The 19,945-nt window shown below is 40.0% G+C and overlaps 1 protein-coding gene across 14 annotated transcripts in view; it reads right to left on the reverse strand.

Moving 5' to 3' along the window:
- Positions 1-19,299, reverse strand: part of KIF21A (kinesin family member 21A) — an 89,778-nt gene extending 70,479 nt beyond the window's left edge. For all 14 annotated transcript variants that reach the window (XM_071733886.1, XM_071733883.1, XM_071733892.1 and 11 more), the window contains exon 1: positions 18,860-19,299. In XM_071733886.1, coding sequence (XP_071589987.1) covers positions 18,860-18,903 — 44 coding nt within the window. In that variant the 5' untranslated portion in view covers positions 18,904-19,299. The remainder of the gene's footprint in view (positions 1-18,859) is intronic.
- Between the last annotated feature and the right edge of the window lie 646 nt (positions 19,300-19,945).

Consider the following 19,945-nt stretch of genomic DNA (forward strand, 5'->3'; position numbering starts at 1 on the left):
CAGGCTTTATATGATTTCTTCCTCTCAACAGTTAAATGTATGTCTATCCCAGAAGCACTACTACCTCAAAATAGCCTAGATTTTAGAAAGAGGTACCCTTATAAAAATCTCCTATAAACAAAGGTTAAAGGGTTCCATGTCTGCAGCAAAGAACCCTCAATTGTTGCCTCCCTTAGCCAGATTTCTCTCTTTTTCACCCACACACCCACCTACCCACATACATACACTTAACTCTCCTTACAGCTACAATCCAGAATTCATTACACATTCATGCCAAAACTACCGTAGCTCGGAAAATTGTTCTCATTTCTTTCAGCTCCATACAGAGATTTGACCTTACTCATATATTCTCAAGTCTGGGGAAGTTGGTTGCTTTCCACTTATGAGCCACAGGTCCAAGAATTACATTTCACCAACCTGATTCAACTCAAAACAAACACACAGTTACCGACAGACTCATCATAGCTAAAGCTACAAGCCACTTACCAACTAATTACAGTTAAATAATGCAACAAAAGAAAAAGATGATCAGGTCAGTTAAAAGAATATTACATGTTGTCATTAATCATTACTGAAATGACTGCTTAGCTAATGCTACTAAAATAACAACCAGACATTTCACAATGGAACAAGACAGCTAAAAGCAGTGTTTCAGTAACCTCTGAATAGTGCCTTCACTGTTAATTTTCAGTGCAACATTCTGGGAACAAAAACCACTACAATTTCTCTGCTATTCCTTGTGGAGAAAAAAAAAAAAAAAAAAAAAAAAGCCTTGTATCCATAACACCCGATCCACCAAGTTCCAAAGCAAACTGCAGAATTTTTTCATATTTATTGTTGACTGTTTCTAATGAACAGAAGTTGTTCTGTTTCAAAACAGAAGGTAGACTGTTCAAGCAGTGACTGAAAGCTCTCAGCTGGTAAATCCTAACTGTGTAGTACAGGAAAACAACCCACTTGCCTTATTTAGTACTATCTGTTTTAAAACTTGCAAAACAGAAAGGACCATAATTATCCACCTTATTCAGCACTTCTCATTCAGCTACACGTTCTATATATCTATATGAACTACATGAATGGCAATCTGCAATTTTAATTCTTCATAGCTATTCATGCTATTTGCAGGCTTGCAAAAACATCCACATTAGCAGCAACAGCATCAAAAGTTAAAAGATTAAGTTTTCCATCCTTCTGTTCCTATGCAGTGACATTGTATTCAGCTGCCGTGTGAACACTTGACCACCTCACTGCTCTATATTCAGATGATGCTTTAAAAGACTTCTAAACAGTTAGAAGTCAGTGCTAATTCAGGAAACTATGCCAGAAATTCAGTAGGTAGGTAGCATTTTTCTAGACTGAGTCATGCTCCAGATTGATTGGTCAGTAGGATACTGGGAGCTCTTTTGTTGCAAGTAAGCATTTCAGGCAAATATAAACTGACAGTCCCCAAGCCCCCCCCATTCCTCCTCCCTCCATTTTCCAATCCCCTTTAGCAGCTGACATGTTTGCAGGTGTCTTGGTACTGATTCTAACAAAACTCCCCATGAAGTTTCAACCAGGTGTAAAACTCGGATAATCTACAGGCCAACATCTTTTGGTCTGCTAACTGCAGGCTGATTTTCAGATGTGGTGGAGACAGTAAAAACAAGTATTTTTGTTAATGAGATAATATTTTGCATGTATATGGAAATAACAGTGGAAAGCTAAAATAATTGGAGCTTAAATAACAAGAGGAGTCAAAAGAAAGGGACTGGCCACAGCTGACTAGTGAAACAAGTCTGCAGTTGCTCCTGGTATAGAGACTGTCATATAGAGACTGCTCAACACCATCTGTACAAAAATCCACCAGAATCTGGAACTTCTCAGGAAAGCCACTTTCCATTCACCTCCCAAGGGGAGCAGGAAGAGAGCTTTCCACTGCAGCAACATCTGCACTGAGGGCTGAGCTGACACAAGTTCTCATCCTCAGCTTTTTATCCAGTCTAAGGGAACTAATACAGAAGAGCTTGCAAGACAATATATACATAAGACCAGATAAGTGCACAGCAGCAGCTTCTCACAGACAAATCCAACTCCCTTTATACACCTTCAGTTCTCCCAGCATGCACACATCTCCTGTAGCACGTGTTAAGATGTATTACTGTGAAGAAAGGCAAGAAACCAGCATGATCAAAAGTTATTTTAATACAGCAGTTTGTGCATTTGTTTTGTTTCTTTTTGTAAGAATAACAGACAAATAAAACAACCACACAAGAAAAAAAATAAAAAAAACCAAACCACAACAAAGCAAAACAAAACACCCCAGACCTGTGTCTAATTGTGGATACTGCATGCAAAATAACTTTCTGGCTGATAAAACAGAAATTAACAATTGAAATATTTGAACTTCTTATTTGTTTGATTTGAGCAAAGACATCCACATTAAGCAAAAAGCTGCAGTCATTATGGTTTCTTCCATCCGCAATGCCTAAGGTACTCAATTTCCCCACTACCAGCAGAGAAGAACATCCTCTATGTACAAGATGGAGAAATATCAGATAATGCCTTCAGTGATTTAAAGCATTTAAATCTGATCCATTTATGCTTATAACCTGACTAAAGCTGAAGATAATGTGGTGACTCTATATTACTTGTACTATTTCTCTATCAAAACTATCTAAATAATTTATAAACTGCGATATTCAACATATCACTGGAGATTTTAACATAGAAGAAAGAGAAAGAGCATGCTCTTATATCTAATCAGGAAAAGTATGGGCTAATTTCATATACTTCAGTTACAAAACCACATAAAATAGAAAAGGCTGCTTGATTTTCTAACAGTAGAACTTTTCACTCCAGGCAGGTAAAAAGTCCTCGTTGGGTAGGATGAATAAATTCAGTGTGCAAACCATTGTGGAAATACAGTCATTCTCCTGATCTAATTGCTACTAGCATGCATACCTCAATGCACTAGCAAGCCTACAGTTTAGCATTACCACTAATAAAAATAATACAGGTACAGTTAGCAAAATATTAACTCTTGGACAGAGCACATCCATGAAATGACTGCATGCTGGTGATGCACCAAAACATAAACTGACAAATTTGCAGGACTTGTGACACACTCTATAAACAAAATCTAGAGAGAACTGCTGACTTCCTTGCTACTTGAATCTGACTTAAACAACTAGCATCCACGCTGGCATAACAGCAAGGCTAAGTACTTCATCCTTCATGTTGTAGCTGTAGACTTTTAATATTTCATTAGGGCTCAGGTTCCCCGATTAGATTACAAATCCAACCAGAACTTCAAAAACATTTTAGCAAAGTCACTTAATTAAAAAAAAAAAAAAAAAAAAAAAAAAAAAAATAGGTCACGCAGCAAGGTAGCTCTCATAAATTAAAAGCAGTTCTTTCAATTTTACATTACAGGCATGGGAGGCTCTGCCTCTCTTTCTGGAACAATCTTCCTCTTCTATGCACAGCTGCCAGCCTGGGCACTGCTCTGCCAGCCTGCCTCAGCTCCAGCACACACAAAGCAGCAACACCTGATCCTGGGATCACTTCTGGCTGCTGAATGCTTGGCTGCAGCTCCTTGGAGACAGAAAGAAAAGTCTGTCCTGACAAGCTTCTTCAGGGTCAAAACCCATCTCTTTGTCTTGACTGAACTGAATTAGCTCTTCTGGGCACATAATACTTCTAAATCAGGCACTTCCCAGCTGCTCTCATAAATCATCAATGCAAATCACTTGGGGTTTGTCTGCATAAGAGTTCACAGTCCCCCATGAACTGGAGGTAGGGCAGATGCATTCAAAACAAGTATTCTCCTACAAAATAGACTGTTTCGAATTGCCTTAGAAATTTACACTGTTTACATATCAGGATTACAGTAAAACCAACTAAGATGGCTATGGTCCCTGATAATAAATCTCTCAATCCTCTGAGCATTTCACATCAGACAAGACAAGAATTCCTTTGGCTTCAACGAGACCTAAAGGACAGGACACAAAAGGAAGTCCACACAAGATTTTCCAGGATCAATACCTCAGCTAACAAGAAACGTTGCTAGGAAACTGCAAACTGTGAGTTCCCACAAAATAATGCATACTGGTGGTGTCTTAAGGCCAGTGAAGCTCTTTTGCTAAGGAAAAATATATAAAGCTTTCATAAAGGGTCATACATTTACTAAAAGGTACAGGCAGCTGCCTCCCTCACTCCCTCTCACGCACAAACTTCCACCCCCCATGGCTGTGCTCAGCTTCAACCACTGTTTTCATTGTAAACCAAAAAACTTTAAAAAAAGCAGAAGCATCACACATCTCTAGTGTTTAGTGTCAAACTTGTTTCCACTTAATACCCTTTAGCACTAGCAAACTACATTTAGGGGATGAGGAGAACGAGTTTATTCCAGCACATGCTAAGGTAACAGAATATTTAGAAGAAAAATTAAATATTTAGACAAATCATCTTAACCTAACCAGTGACCTACACAAATTGTCCAAAAGCATTAAGCAAGGTCTTAAAAGGGTGTTAGCAAATCAATAGTATTTTTTTTTTTATATCATGTGCAGATTTCTCTAAAACAGGTAGTTACAATTCTTCTAAAGGAGTCTGCTTTTATAATGTCAGCATCAAAACGAAAGAGAAAAATCTCTACACTGCTTAAAATTTTAATATTTTGCCAACTCTTGATACACAAATTATTGTACAATTTAACGGAGTTCAGCTCTTATTCTGAAAAAACGCTAAACAAAGGAACAATGATAGCAATGAAAGTTCTTTCAGTTCTATTTTTTAATTATTTTAAAATAAAATACTGTCAGGATTTTTCTTTTTTTTTTCCTTAAAGAAATATGACAGTTAAGCAGATAGTACCACCCAAAGATCCTCCCAGAATAGTTTGTTTTCTCCCTAGTTTCAACCATAGACTTTGCTTGCCCATGCCTTATCACTTGAGTTTTGTTTACACAGAAACACAGAACTCTGTCATCAAATGAAGTGCAACTGCAATGCACCCCTTATGTAAGCCTCATCACATGAATAATTAGCAAGACCATAAGAAACTACAAATAGCTTATTTCTTAACTACAGTTAGAGTTAACCATTTCTAGACCACTGAATTAGAACCAGTGACTGCAGAATGGGAACAAGACAACTGAAACTCTTAAATGAGCGACAGATTCTGGACAAGGAGGGAGATTACCAAGAACAAACAAAAGAAGATTTTCCTGCCTCTTGAAGTCTGAGGTCATGACTGGCTGCACTTCACAAACAATCATGGTTTTTACTAAATACATAATTGGATTCTCAATCAAATTCAGTCACCTAGTGTTACACAATATGTCAGATGTCCAGCAGATGGAAAACAGTACAGCAGTGACACTCCATCCAAAACTTGCTGCCATATCAGGAACTGCTAGCTTTAATACTTTTAGCAATTTTTGCCTGAACCATGATTTTTTTAAAAAGCAAAATATGATATTTGAAGTCCTTTGAATTCTATTAAGACCTTTGTCATTTACCTTAGCTAATAAAGTAAACAAACTAGATGAGGATTCAAAGAAGTGAAAAAAACCTGACAAAAAACCCACACCACTTTTCCTTTTTAAGAAACAAAACTCTACACCCCAAGTAAGAGAAGCGGTTCTCCTGTAATTTTTGCATCAGTCACTGAACCAAACAAGTCCAGTATGTAATGGCACATAATAAGGATAACCAGAAAGATCTGTGGATTAGAAGAAAAAAGCTCTGACTGTCCTTCAATCTTTCAGACTTCATAATAAAACTGAAAAGTTTCTTTTTGTCATTCTTACCCAGCTGTGGGGGAAGAAAGGGAGAGCTTTGAAAGTCTATTTCCTTTAGGAACAAAACTTCTCAGCTATTTCCAAAGTAATTGAAGATACCTCTGATCTTTGTGTTCCAATTGTACCTGGATCACTAAGCAACACAAGTTTCCAGCACGTTAAATACTGAACAAATACTCAGGAGACAGAGTCATTGATACTCCAACATAAGAGCTGGCCACACACAGCAGCTTAGCCCTGTGCTATGAACAAAAAACTAAAACAAGTGGTACAAATTATTTAAGAACTTTCAACTTTGGAAGAGAGAATGCCAGTGTTCCCTAACCAGACGTGCTCACACTGGCACACAGAAGTGGAGACACTGGTGTATGGCATCCCCCACTCCAACAGGCAGCAGCACATCCAGATAATTCTCAGTAACGTTAACAGTTAAAGCAGAGAAAGACCCCTTAAATACAAATCTCTTTCAGCTATTTCTCCCAGTACCTTATAAGCTACCCACCCAGTATCACTTCACATCAACCAGCACTAGTGCTCACATATTCACACAGTCATGTCTCTGGTTTAGCCCATCAGTTTTCTTTCTGGCATTTCCCTCAGTACTTTCAAGATCTAGAGAGATGGAGCTTTCAGCCTCAAAAGACAAACAGATAAGGAAAATAAATTTCAATAACCTGATTTATATATTACACATTACTTTTAAAGTGACTCCGAAGAAAAAGGTCCAGCAACGCGTTGAATGTACTTATACCTAAGTCCTGGGTTACAAGATAACTTGTGTCTTAAACGAATTGGGTTTGAACATTTGAATGCCGCATGCAGAGCCATTTGGAAGGATCTGACATTCAGAAGCAAGAGGCAGATCTTTGAGAAATGTGTGACAACTAAATAGTTCAGTCCATTATTAGCTGACAAAGAAGCAGCAAAAGAAAAACCCTGTGCTCTACAGAAAACATCAAGAGTGACTTAAGAAAAGCAAATTCCTAAGTTTAGTATCTAAAATTCAGTTACAATCACTCAAGCATTTAATGTGGTAATACACTACAGTCAAATTGTAACACTGTTGCTACCTGTTCTGAACAGGAGTGGGTCAACAGTCAGGAGTCTACAGTTTATTTTTTATTATCAGAATGGAAAAATAATGCAGTGCCAACTCCTGTAACTGCTGAGCAAAGGAGAGGACCTCTCACACACATTGCTGTGCGGGAGTGACCATTCCCCCTCTATACCAAAGAGGCAGCAAAAGAAGAGAGCAATTTTCACTAGAACTGTGGCAGTACATTACAGGCATTCTGCCTTGCTGGATATTCCTTGGTTACACCTATAGTCTTGCACAAAAGAAACCTAATGTTAAGATGAAAAATGCACATACAAATTAATACAGAAGTCAGTTGTCCAGCTAAACTACAATTAGTCAGATTTCCTTGACATAATGATAAAACTTGGAACTCAGTAGCATTTCCTAGCTGCAATCTGAGAAATTAAAAGCATGAATCTTCAAGACATGGAGACATCAGAACTTCAAAGCACTTTCCCCAGTCTGCCAGTACATTCGACTGTTTTAAACAAATATAACTTCAACCAGGCAACTCCTACACAGATACTAGGCAGACATCCAACAATATAAACCAAGCTGAATGTTAACTTTGCCCTGTGCTCCACACAGATTATATGAACACACAAGACCAAAGGAATTAATTAAAGTCACTTTTTCATTGTGTATTACCAGTTTTTTCTTGTCAAATTATAACTAATTTCCACAGAATCATAAGAAGCTGTTCAAAGAAACTGATGCTCTTTTTTCACAGGATTATCACATGCTTCATGTCATAAACCACTCACTATTCTATGCATTTCTTTCTGACTTACAGAAGATACTGTTAGAATAAGCCAGAAGAACTGAAAGAATGAAACATCAACTACCACAGCAGGGGACAGGAAGACATTCTATGAGATGGCTTAGGAAAGTATGAACATCTCAAAAGAAAAAAGAAATGTTGAACAGTGATGGGTTAATTATTCTCATTAGTCAGCTTGGACAAAAGAATACTGTGACAGAGGAAATACAGACAGAGGGTGACCTTAAGAATTCCTGCTGGAAGAGGAGGAAAGCAGATTGCTACCCATAACTGAATCGCAGTCCAAATTCCTGCACACCAGCAATACTGCATCTGCCATGAAATATTCCACAAGATAGGTAGGGGAGGGTTGGATGAAGAGAAGGAACAGCCTTTAGAACAGAAAGCATATAGAAACCGGGCAAACAAACAAAAGCCTTCATTATTCCATGCTGTGTATGCTTACAACACACCACCTCCTATTAGCAGCCATATCACCATCATCACTGGATGACTGCAAGTCACACAAGAACCTGCTCTATCATACTCAGAACTCATGTGGAGAAGAGGTGGTACCACCTTTGCTCAAGTTGTCCTCCATATTTCACCCACAGGCAGAGATCTTCAATATCTTCCTGGCTTTTAGGCCTTCCCTGCTCTCTTCCAATACAGAAGATTACCAAGACAAGACTCACATCAGGAGGGCAAAAGACAGTAGTCATAAACCAAAGCAAGGCATAAACCAACCAGGCAAAGGAGAAAACTTTGCCCATTAGGACAGTCAAGTACTGGTTACACGGAGAGACTGAGGAATTGCCATCTTAAGAGGTTTTTTTTTCCAAGACATAACATTTTTTCCATGAGTAACCCCACCTGAATTTACTTTTGAACCTGCTTTGAGCGAGAGATTGGATCAGATGACCTCCTGAGGTCCCTTTAAAGTGGAATCAGTCTAAGTTCGCCCTTCCAAATCTGTAAGGATTTATTGTTCATGTGGACATTGCCACACCCCTGTAAACACACTTTGACATCTGAATGGGAGCATTCAACCGTGCCGAATGCAGGTCCTGGCACTCAACATGCAGCTCTGCAGAATCACAGATAATTGGAATGGAGAAGAGATGGAAAGGGCACAGAGTTACTCCACCTTTCCGAAACAAGGTAATATCAACTCTGTCCACAATGTTTCTGTAACTTACAAGTTTGAACTGTTTTTAAGCACCTCTTATACAGGCAATTCCAGGACATATTCCGGGACATCCATCCTTACAATAGAAAAATACTTGCTTTCTATATTTTAGTTTTCTTACTGTAAATTAAGCCTATTACCTTTCACCCACTCTACCTTGAACATGAAGAACAATTTACTCCCTTCTATTTGACACTATCTATTTTACAATGTCTTTTAGCAACCTTCCTTACTCATATTTCACGCTATGGAACTGGCTTCTAGACAGTCATTTCCCTTCTCTTTTCAGCCCCCCTCAGTCCACATTTGTCTTGAATGGCTGCACCCACTAGACATCAGCAAATACATTAGCTTTATTGGTATGGATTCATTTGTACCTAACACAAGACTTCCCATTTATATATATATGGGTTTTTTCCTTTTGCCACAATACAACACTGCTGTTTCATGCTTGATTTTTATGTATTATTCATAATCCCCTGAATTCTTGCCTACATTAGCAGCAGACAGTGCACTGGCCCTTTATTTTCCGTTAAGTACCATCCAAGATGTAGGTCAACACCATTTTATCCAAGTCCTCTCTTCCCAGAGAAGCATCTTAGCACTCAGCAGTGATGGGAGTTAAAAATAAATGGAAGCATTGGCCTGGCCCTGCTTTCATGTCTGCAAGCACAGAACAAAGCACTTTCATCTGAGGCTCGCTCTTGTACAATGTTTCTTCCTTTTGGGGGCCTATCAGGGCTTTACTTGTTGACTTTGAGAACAATGAGAAGTCCATCTGTTCCTCAAAAGCTTTGCTAACAATGATGATGAAATATACCTACAGCTATGCTTTAACTTGAAGAGCCAAGACAGCAGGCTGACTAGGTGGCCAGCCAATGTAGATCCCTTTGGGAACTGTGTGGGGAAGAAAAAGAAAGGAAGCAAAACAAAAGACATCCACCAAACAAGGACCAAACAAAACCCTAAAGTCTGAAGTTTTGGAGAGTACAATAGAAAAAAACATTTAATTATACTGATGTTTAATTGTCAAATAGTTTACACCAGTTCAGCTCTACCTCACGCCATTTTTAAAGCTCACTGAACACCAATACACTTTTGCTGAACTCAAAGTTCTGCTGGTGAAGATAAAACCCACAATTCTATTGTTCCTGAGTGATGGGCTGACTGATTAGATTAGACAGAAGTGTAAGCAGATGCAGATTGAACAGGTGGCCTCTCCGACCTAGTGCCTCTTCAAACACTGAAAAGCAGCCTTTTCTATCATGTTTAGGAAAGTTATATTCAGATATTTACTGCCCCTTAACTCAACATGAAAATATTTTTCTGGGTTTTAATGTGTTTCACAACAGTCTGCCCATAAAACAAATCAACCTTTCCAAATATATCAGTTATTCACACATGATAGAATTGTAACTAGAAAAAGAAAATACAACAGATATTCTGATACCACCAATATCTCTAGTCAAGTAATGTATATAGATAAGACTTCTCAGGCATTCAAAGGCATCACATTACACAGCCAGAGTCTAAAAATAATGAATTCACATGTAATTAAAATTAAAGACCAGACTTCATTTGGTTGCATTTGAGACCATGGAGTGAAATAAACCTTACCTGGACAACTTCTGTAGAGTGACAGCTGAATCAACATATGTTCTGCTTGGCAGGTTAAAAAAAAATTAGTAGTCAGCTATTTCCTACAAATCAAAGTGTCTGGTACAGTAATTTTTTTTTTTTCTTCTCACACAGAAACAAATGGTGGGGGGAAGGGAAGAAACGCACCACATACATGCTTTAGCAAAACAGAATTTTTAATTGTAACACTTTCCATAGAAGATAATTACTAACTTGGGTGATTTAGTACCATCAGCTTTTCACATGATATTACATCATGTATTATTTATATCACATCGTAAGTGTTTACTGTACTTTAAAGCTACATCTTTGGCCTGAGGAGTTTATGCCATAACTCAGAGATGACAATACACGAAGTACCAGTCGAGTCTGAGGAGGGAAAAGCATGAAAACAGTATTTTAAAAAAGGCAACAGACTCACTAAATCGTATCTTCAGAAGGGTGGAGATGGGGACAAAGATATTCTGTCACAGGACAGAATTGAGCACAAACTAAGACAGAGACCTTGCTGCAGCTGGCAAATATATTTAAACAATCCTATTGAGTGAGATATCAGAAGCTCCAACATCTTGGGATAATGAACTGCTCAGAGTAACACAAAAGGACTCAGGACTCACCTCCCAATTAGTCCCATGCTAAAGGGAAGAAATGTCCAATAAAATAATGCTTTGTTTTGAAAAACAAACTTATTAGATAATAAAAGTATTGAAAATCAAGAGGTTACTCAATTTACATACACAGAAATCTAAGTCTGTCTGCCTTCCAAGCACTTTATTCCATGAAGGTACAGTCTTACAGGCAACATGGTACCAAATGTTTCAAAGAAAGTGACTTACTTGTGATCCTATGTTCTATGCAAAACTAAGGGTTACACTGTACACGGGATGTTTCTTAGCAAGCTCCCTAGTGAACCCAGAATTATGCAAGATTGTATATTTCACTATTTGCAATATATTTCCCAGAGGATACTCTTTCTTTTATATTTTAAACTATTATGATGACCTGCATAACATTTTAATCAACACTGCTAAGAAGTCACATACTTCAATAGCAGCACTAGTGGTCCACAGCTACATAGTTTTTCAGCTCAGGATGCCCCCTTAGCTTTGTTTTAGCAGCATTAAGCAAAAGACAATAATATGGTTAGGAATAGAGGGGAAAGCCTCAATAAAAAGAAAGAAAAAACCCATAGGCTAAACAAAGACAATAACCAAGTGGTTGTAGCATTGACCAAAGAAGTGAAAGACCTTTGTTCAACACCTCAAGTGAGGTTAAAACAAGTAACCAGAGAAGGCTGTTTGGTCAAACTCTTCCATTATCTTTTCTGCCCTGGTTTCTTTTGATAGTGCCAGACTTTGAGAAGTCTCATGAAAGAGAAATATTTTCTGTCCAGTCCTTTTAGTTATAGCCTTCCATGTATTCAACTGTGGTAGTTGAAGAGTCAAACTATCAGAGTCCTTTAGACAAAGAGTCTTTTAACTCTTATCAATCTTAAGAATCATGTTTTATTCACGTTTTAAAAGGAACAAGCATGTTGAACATAAATGGTAGGGAAAAAAGTGTTCTTCAAACTACAGTATACAAAAGAAAGCATTTCAACAAACCTGGAGTATTTAAGAGCAAGTTGGAAAAACTCCATTAAATCTAAAATGGCCTGCAAAGAGCTAGGTCCTCACTCACCAGCTGAACTACACAGAGCTGCTGTACCAGCATGAGTGCAAGAACCACCAGTGAGACACTAAATATTACCTAGACAACAAATCCTTTAATCCATTTTTTAAATCTAACAATGGAAATGAACTATTCAACTTGAATGCATATAAATTGCTGTGTAAAGTAGAATATCATAGTAAAAACAATTTACTAATGTTTTTTTACTCCCAGTTTTTTTTGTTGAAACTCCACAGTAAACAGGCTCAAGGAATATGTCAGTCATTTTTGTAAGGTGGAATTAAAGACCTAAAGATGCTTAAAGGGTGCATTGTCCCAAACAGCAAATTTGTCAGCTGATTAAAAAAAAAAAACAAAAAAAAACAAAAAAACCCAACAAAATTCTTTAAACAAAAATTAATCATTCCAACAGCAGCCAACTTTACCAAATCTATTGAGGATACTAACAAAAATGAAGAACCAGATGGTACCGTCTCTTCACTCCTTATTTCCATAGAGTCTATCCAGGAAATATTTCATGCTAATCAACATTAGCTCTGAATCAGCAGTTTTTCATGTGTTAAAATATATATTGAACAGACTTTCTCTAAACCTTAAACTCATTGTGACGCTGACCTTAAAATCCTTTCATCATTCTCCATTGCTTCTCTTGTTGCTTTGGTAAAGACATCAAACATGAGAGTATGTTTGTAAAATGAGGCCACATTTTTTTCCCTTAGTCCCGGTGGAGTATATATATTTATTCCAGAAAAACTTCACCAGAGAAAGTTGGAAATGGAAATAAACATGGAGAACAACAAAAAGGTAAGGAAGGATGGGAAGAATATAAGATAGATTTAAAACAATTTTAGAGGATAGGAGAAAGAAAGCACAAGAAGGCACATCTTGTGCTGTTGTTCTTGCTGAACTCGTTCAGATCTGGTTTGATTTCTAATTAAGCTTTCTTGTTCACCAGTTCAAATGATACTTTTAACTTCTCACATGTATTTTACATGGGAATAATATTAGCATAACAAAAAGTTCTCTGCTCCTGTAGCCAAAGATACAGTGTTACTGAATTTTTTCCTTTAACAGAAAAAAACTCACATAAAATGGCTTGATTTCCCCAAAAGCAATCAAGCAACAGAACATGAAAGCAAGAATTCCAGCCACCATCTCTGAGTCAGTAGCAAGGGCAATCTATAAAACACTTAAAATAAATAAGGGGAAGCAGAGAAAGGGAGCAAGGCTCCCTTGATCCCAAGCACAAGGGCCATTCAACTACTATAAAAGAATTTACAGGAGTCACACAGTAAAACTGGAAATGTGAAGCCTTGAGGTCAGTAATAAAGGAATGTCTGGGCCAGCAATATAAATTCTAATTCATCATAAAGCATAATCAGCTAAGAAAACATCATTAAATGGAAAGTAGTGACTAACTGTATGATTTTCAAAGCAGAGGAAACTCCCAAGTCTTCTACAAACTTTCAGAAATGCCAAGTTAAAAATATAATTCATCCACAAGCATGAACAGACCATTCATTGCTTTTTCTACACCCTAAATTCAAGGCACATTCCTTTTGGTAAGGAATACATGGCATCAAGGGAAATGTCCAATGAGGATTTCTTTGCCCTCCATCAAAGAATAAGTTTGTGTTTACATCACATGAGTGGTGGAAAGGGAAGCCTATTTCCTAGAGAGCAAGATCAGAGATTTCAGCCTGCCCCAAGCAATATCAGTTACAGATGAACAAGTCAGAGATGATGAAACCAGAATTAATTCATCAGCAGATGGTGTCGTGACTTTTTTCTTAGCCAAAATGCAAAACATATGGATGGGGTAGAGTAACTTCCAGTGAGGACAAGGGAATGTTTGTTTAAGTCAGAGAGCAAAGAGAAACATCAAAACCAGCAAAAGATACACAACATGAGCATTCTAAAAACAAGATTTCTTTTGTAGCTTTCCAGTAACATCCTTTTCTAAAGAAGTATTTCCCAGCACCAAATATGTCTCCCAAAAAACTACTATTTAATACTGTTGAACAATTTTCTTTGCCTTTGGTTGGGTATATTTGCATACTCATAGGCTGCTTAACACTAATACAGTTACTTTGAGATATTTTGCCCCCAAACACTTTCACAGATTCACATGCTGAGATGGGTAATAACTACTGCCTAATAGAAGAAAAACTGGCTCATTTATGAGCCAATGGATAGTACTGTAATCTAGTGATGGTGCTTATCTAGTTACAGAATCATCTATGAGAATGCTTAGCACTGGAAGCATGAAAGGAGTACCTCTGCCCTCCAGAGCTTACCATATATACCACAGCATATAAGGCCATTCATCTGACATTTGAGGATCTATTTGTGGCAGGAAGCTTAAACATAGCTGTAAGTGTTTGCAGCCCAATAAATAAAAACAATTTCAGCAGCCAAACTGTTTCAAAGCACATCTGTCAAAAAAAAAAAAAAAAAAAAAAAAGCCCCAAAACCCAAACAATGTCCTTCTACTCAGCTGCTTCTTTCCTAGGGTATTTAACTGTAGCTGGCCCTAGCAGAGAGGAAAATAACTTCAGTCCAAAAGCTATTTGGAAAAGAATGCTGAAAAAGTGGAATGCAGAAGATGAAAAAAGTGAAGTACAACAAAAACAACCAATGTTGTATGGGGAGAAAAAACACACAGAAACTAGCAAAGGAGGAAAAAAATGTAAAAGAGGTTCCAACTGGTTATCCACTTATTAATCCCACTGTTATTAGAATTCTAAGCTTTCCAGTAGAACCATTACATTTTGCACACTTAATTTCCATACTTGGCAAACAACATTTCACCTTTGTGAAGCAGGGCTACAGCATATTGCAAACACCCAAGATGAGTATAAGAAGGAAACTTTTTAGATGATTTAGGGAAGAACTGGGTGGCTGGATCCCACAGCCTCTCTGTACACTCTAGGAGGGAGGTAGCAACGCTCCCCTTCTGTGCTTGAGGGATGAAACGTGGAGCAGTTGTCAGTCAAGCAGATGGAGCAGTGAAGCAGTAGTGAGGTACTCTTGCCCAAGCAGGGAAGATGGCACATATACACAAACACACTGAGAGATAGGACAAGTGGAAACTTTCACAGCTGTGCTTTTTCACTGCTCAGTGATGTTAAACATGTCTGATTATGAAACACCCTGTCTCCTCTCTTCCCTGGTTCTTTGCATTTTCCTCATTAACACAGTTTCATCTGGGCTCCATCCTTCCCAATACAGCAGGCCCAACACCAAATTCCTACTTCCTTTAGCTTCACCAACTGGCACTACAGGTCCTATTTCCACTCTAAACATGTCTAAGTGACCAACATACATTACTACTGGTCAGCTTCCACAGCTATCAATCTTTGCACACTGTTGTTCACTACTTCTTGTTTTCATACAGCATCTTAAAAGGCAGCATTCCAAATCAACACTGAAGTTTACCAACTAGATGTCTGGGATGTTCAGTGACTCAGAGTGAATCAAGGTGATCTTCCTTCAGAAGACTAAAGGACAGATGTTTACTTCAACATTCTACATTGTTATGTCTTCTCCATAGCAGGATCCAAATAGCAGACATCCTTCCATGCTTTATCAGACAGTAGTCCTTCAAGCAGGCCTTCTGGAGAGGTCTATCCAAATATGACTGCCCTGCAAGAGTCCCCTTGTTTAGCATGTATCCAAAAATGCTGCCTCTCTTGTTAGATTTATTTCGATTCCTACGCCACAATTTGGGTTCTGCCTGGCAAAAGTAAGCACACCTCTGGCCTAGTACTTATGGGCACTGGGTCAGTGACACCATCCAGGCCCTGGATAGCTCATACGATGACTCTAACACACAATACTGACATATATCACTGGTTACTGAGGATCTCAAACTTAGGTGAGAACTTTGCTGGAAGTCTACACACTGTTTGGCCATGGACACCAATGAAGTGGCAAGACACATGAGAATTAGGAACTATAATCTGTGTCCTTTTGTGGACTTGGTTCCAAAGATAGTTGCCTACCATGCTTAGACCATTTCATAGCCTTCTTTTTTCAAAAGTTTGTTTACTTAGGCAGAAAAGATATTTTAAAAGCAAGACAGCAATCTCAGATTTACAAAGAGGATAGCTTTTCACATTTAAAAGAAAACAACAGCTATCTGATTAGATAACTATTGTGAGGGCTCTCTGATTTTATCTGAAACCAGACACTACACAGTCACACAGAGAGCAAAGCTCTTTGTTGATGTTACACACCATCATCAAAACTGTAAATCCAAGTCTTTCTGTGGATGTCATCTGTGGATGACAACAGGGCAAGAATTTTTTCTTAACTGGGAAATTTAACATTAGTTACTGGACTATCTACCAAATTATTTTCAGCTTTCATTCTTCACTAAACTGGAGTGTGTATCTTATCATTCACAAAACCATTATTAAACTGAAGAAAATGGAGGTGAATTAGCATACAAGATAGTTTAAAGGTGGTATTAATTAGAAATAATGTATTTTTGAACCCTGTTGTATCCAATTAAATGATATAAACAGGTTTTGGAAAAACAACCTGCTAAACAATTTCAGTCATGTCTATTCTACAACCTACATTTTAAGTTCAAGCAAATTCAGCTTTGCAGTAAGTTCAGTACAATATCCCTTGGCAGTATTCTACTTTAGTTACTAATAGAGAGGTTTCAAACTAAAAGCTGGTCCTGTTGTAGTGCAAGTTTTGTTCTGGAAACACACATACAAAACCAAGGACTAGTTCATCATAACAGTGGAGTTCACCATTGAGCTACGCTCAAGTCCCCCATAAGAACTAAAGAACAAAAAAACAAGAAAACAGAATACAGTATTCATAATGCACAGTAGAGCATGATGCTGCTATACAGTGAGTTGCAAGACCAGTTGAATTACAGGGCTATGCAAAATATACAACTAGCAGTTATATAAAACCAACTACAAAGAGCTACTGGTGGGAAAAAAATAATTGTGCATGCTTTTGTTCATGATTGCTAAGCAGAGAGGAAGAAATCTTGTACCTGAATAGTTAACCTTCCAAAAGGAAGAAAGCAGACAGGAGGAAAGATGCAATTCTTCATCACCAGTGAACTGTACTCAGGCACAAGTTTTAAGGCAATTGCAGTAGAAAAATGTGCCTTGTAACATTAGTGCTTTGTTTTCAACAGCGATAGCCAGGTGATTTTAAGTCGCTTTTACAAATTCTTTGGTATATTTTATTTCTAACTTATCATACACCTGCAGCTATAAACATATTTGCACCCACAGTTTTTATGTAATTCCTAGCTGCAACAAACCTCTGTATTTGTGAATGAACTTCTACATTACTATTTTTCTTGGCTCAGAACATATTTAATATTTTCTTCAAATGACAGAGCAGTCTGTAAACCTGTAACACACCCTATTTTTAGGATCACACCTATCTCATATTTTCCTTTTTAAAAATACAGCCTAATTATGCTTTGGAATAATACCTCCCTGTACTTCATGTGAAAAATGCTTCAACAGACAACAGCATTCACTAAAGCATCTCTCCCCACAGAACATGGCACTGCATTCGGGAAGCAGGCCTTAACCAACAGCTGCAGCACACACCCCACCTTATCATGCAGGGGCAGTATTTCTCTGTTTACTGAAAATGTTATTGAGCTGTTCCCCCTACACTCACATACCAACAACAGCATGCAGTAACATTGCTTATTCCTACTCCCTTTGGGGAATAATGATCCACCTGTTTTGTCTTCCTGTACAACCCTGGAATTCCCCAAGAAGGTGAGATGTATTAATATTGTTCCAAAGACCCATTGGTAGAAACGGACCTTCCCTTAAAGTCTAATTTCATGTGTCATAATAACCCAATGTACCAGCATATAATATAAAGGAATGTCTTCAAAGGAAAGAAATAAATCAGCATTCAGTATCACAATTAAAATGCAAGTACTAACATACATAGACATCTATAAGCACACATACATATATTTCTCCTCATGCCTGAATTATGTAAAGATATCATGAAAATTAAAGCATCCGTGGGCTAATCTGGAAGTTCTTCAAACAATGAAATAATATCTTCACATAAAAAAACGAGAAGAGCCAAGAGTTCACTGATGAACAACAGATTTTTATCTCTGATAAGAGTAATTTGAACTAGCTGATGTTTTAAAATTATTTAAGCTCTCCTCCCATTACGACTTCTGCATACACCTATTCTGTGAGCAGTCTCCTGGAAGTCCATCCCTGTCTCCCTCCCAGAGCGTAAGGTTAGACACAGCCTCGTGGGATAAAAGACTTCATCCGTCTAAAAATATCAGTCTGCCATGATCCACTCTCGCTAAGCTCCGGCCGGCATCGCTACGGTCTAGGGGCTGCTTTACTTCCATGAGTAAGCACTTGCAGCACAGGGCTAAAATTAGTTGGAATATTTATAGTCACTGCTGAAAATTATAGAGAAACGACTGAAAAAGACCTCATAATGAGAGGGGCTTTTCTCTCTCCTTTGGCTATTTTCATCTGCTCTGAGGAAAAAGACGCTCAGCAGGAGCCGGACGGACACACTCTCTCTGCAGGCAAGATGCCCCTCGCTGCTGTCCCCGGGCGGGCAGCTCGCAGCCCCGCTCCGCGCACAGGCCCGGGCCCGGGGGCTCCCAGGCACGGCGGCCGCGGTCACCCGTGCCCTGAGGGCCTCTCCCACCGCCGCCCGCTCCCGGATCCCGCAGGATGGGCGGCCCCGCCGCTTACCTGACCGCCACCCGCACCGAGCTCTCGTCCTGGCCGCCCGACATGGTGCCGGGGGGCAGCCGAGGGGCGGCCGCGAGCCCTGCCGGGAGCGGAGGGCGCTGCCAGGACCAGGAGGCACCCACCGGAGAGGAGATGGAGGCACTGCAGGGGCTACCCCCTCACCTCCTCCTCCTGCTCCGCCACCTCCTCTCTCCAGCCATTTTAGGTGCCTGAATGAATAGGTAGGAGCCGCGACAGCGCAAGGCGGTTCGCGCCGCTCCTCCTTCCACCCCCCGCCCCGCTCCGGCCCGGCCCTTCTCGTCCCTGGGCGGGGAGCGCCGTCAGTCAGTCAGCCTGCCGGCGGGCGGAGGCACAGGCACTGGGCACCGGCCCCCCGCCCCTCCGGGGTCCGGCTCCCCGCTCCGCCCTGGCAGACCGCCCCGGCTCCAGCCGCAATGCGTCAGCAGACCCCGCCCCGGGCAGCGGCCGCCGGCGGTGCGGGAGTTTCAGGGGGCGGCCCGCACAGGGGCAGGCAGACACAGCATGGCTCGTCACGCACGCAACCTGCACTCCCTCCCCTCTCCACACACACACCTGTTACTGGGACACACACTTCTCAGACGCAGCCCGTCCCGCCCACCCACCTCTTCCCACCCGCCTTCCCACCCGCCTTCCCACCTCTTCCCACCCGCCTTCCCACGCACACGTGCGGTGCTTGCCTCCACGCACAGCTCGTCGCGGGTAGTGCCACACGCACCGGTGAGCTGCCGGCTGTGGGCACACACGGTGCCATTCTTGGCATCTGGCTGGCACATGCCTCTTCCCACAGCCGGACACACGCGTGGCATTTGCACACAGCACTCCACACGCAGAGCTTGTGCCCCCAACAGCCTCCAGCCACGCCATCAACGTGCACGGCTCTTGCACATGCATGTGCACAGCCACAGACCAAAGCTCTGCACACAGCTTCTGAGGCCTCACTGCTGGGAAAGAGGAGCTCAACCCCCTGACAGGACTGGGGATTTTTTTTCCTCTTCCACCTGTTTCCCTCTTCTGAGCAGGAAAACCATGTCCAGCCTCCTCCTTGTTCCTCCCCTGGCCCTACTT

Source organism: Heliangelus exortis, chromosome 1 (assembly GCF_036169615.1).
Source record: "Heliangelus exortis chromosome 1, bHelExo1.hap1, whole genome shotgun sequence".
Taxonomy (NCBI): domain Eukaryota; kingdom Metazoa; phylum Chordata; class Aves; order Apodiformes; family Trochilidae; genus Heliangelus; species Heliangelus exortis.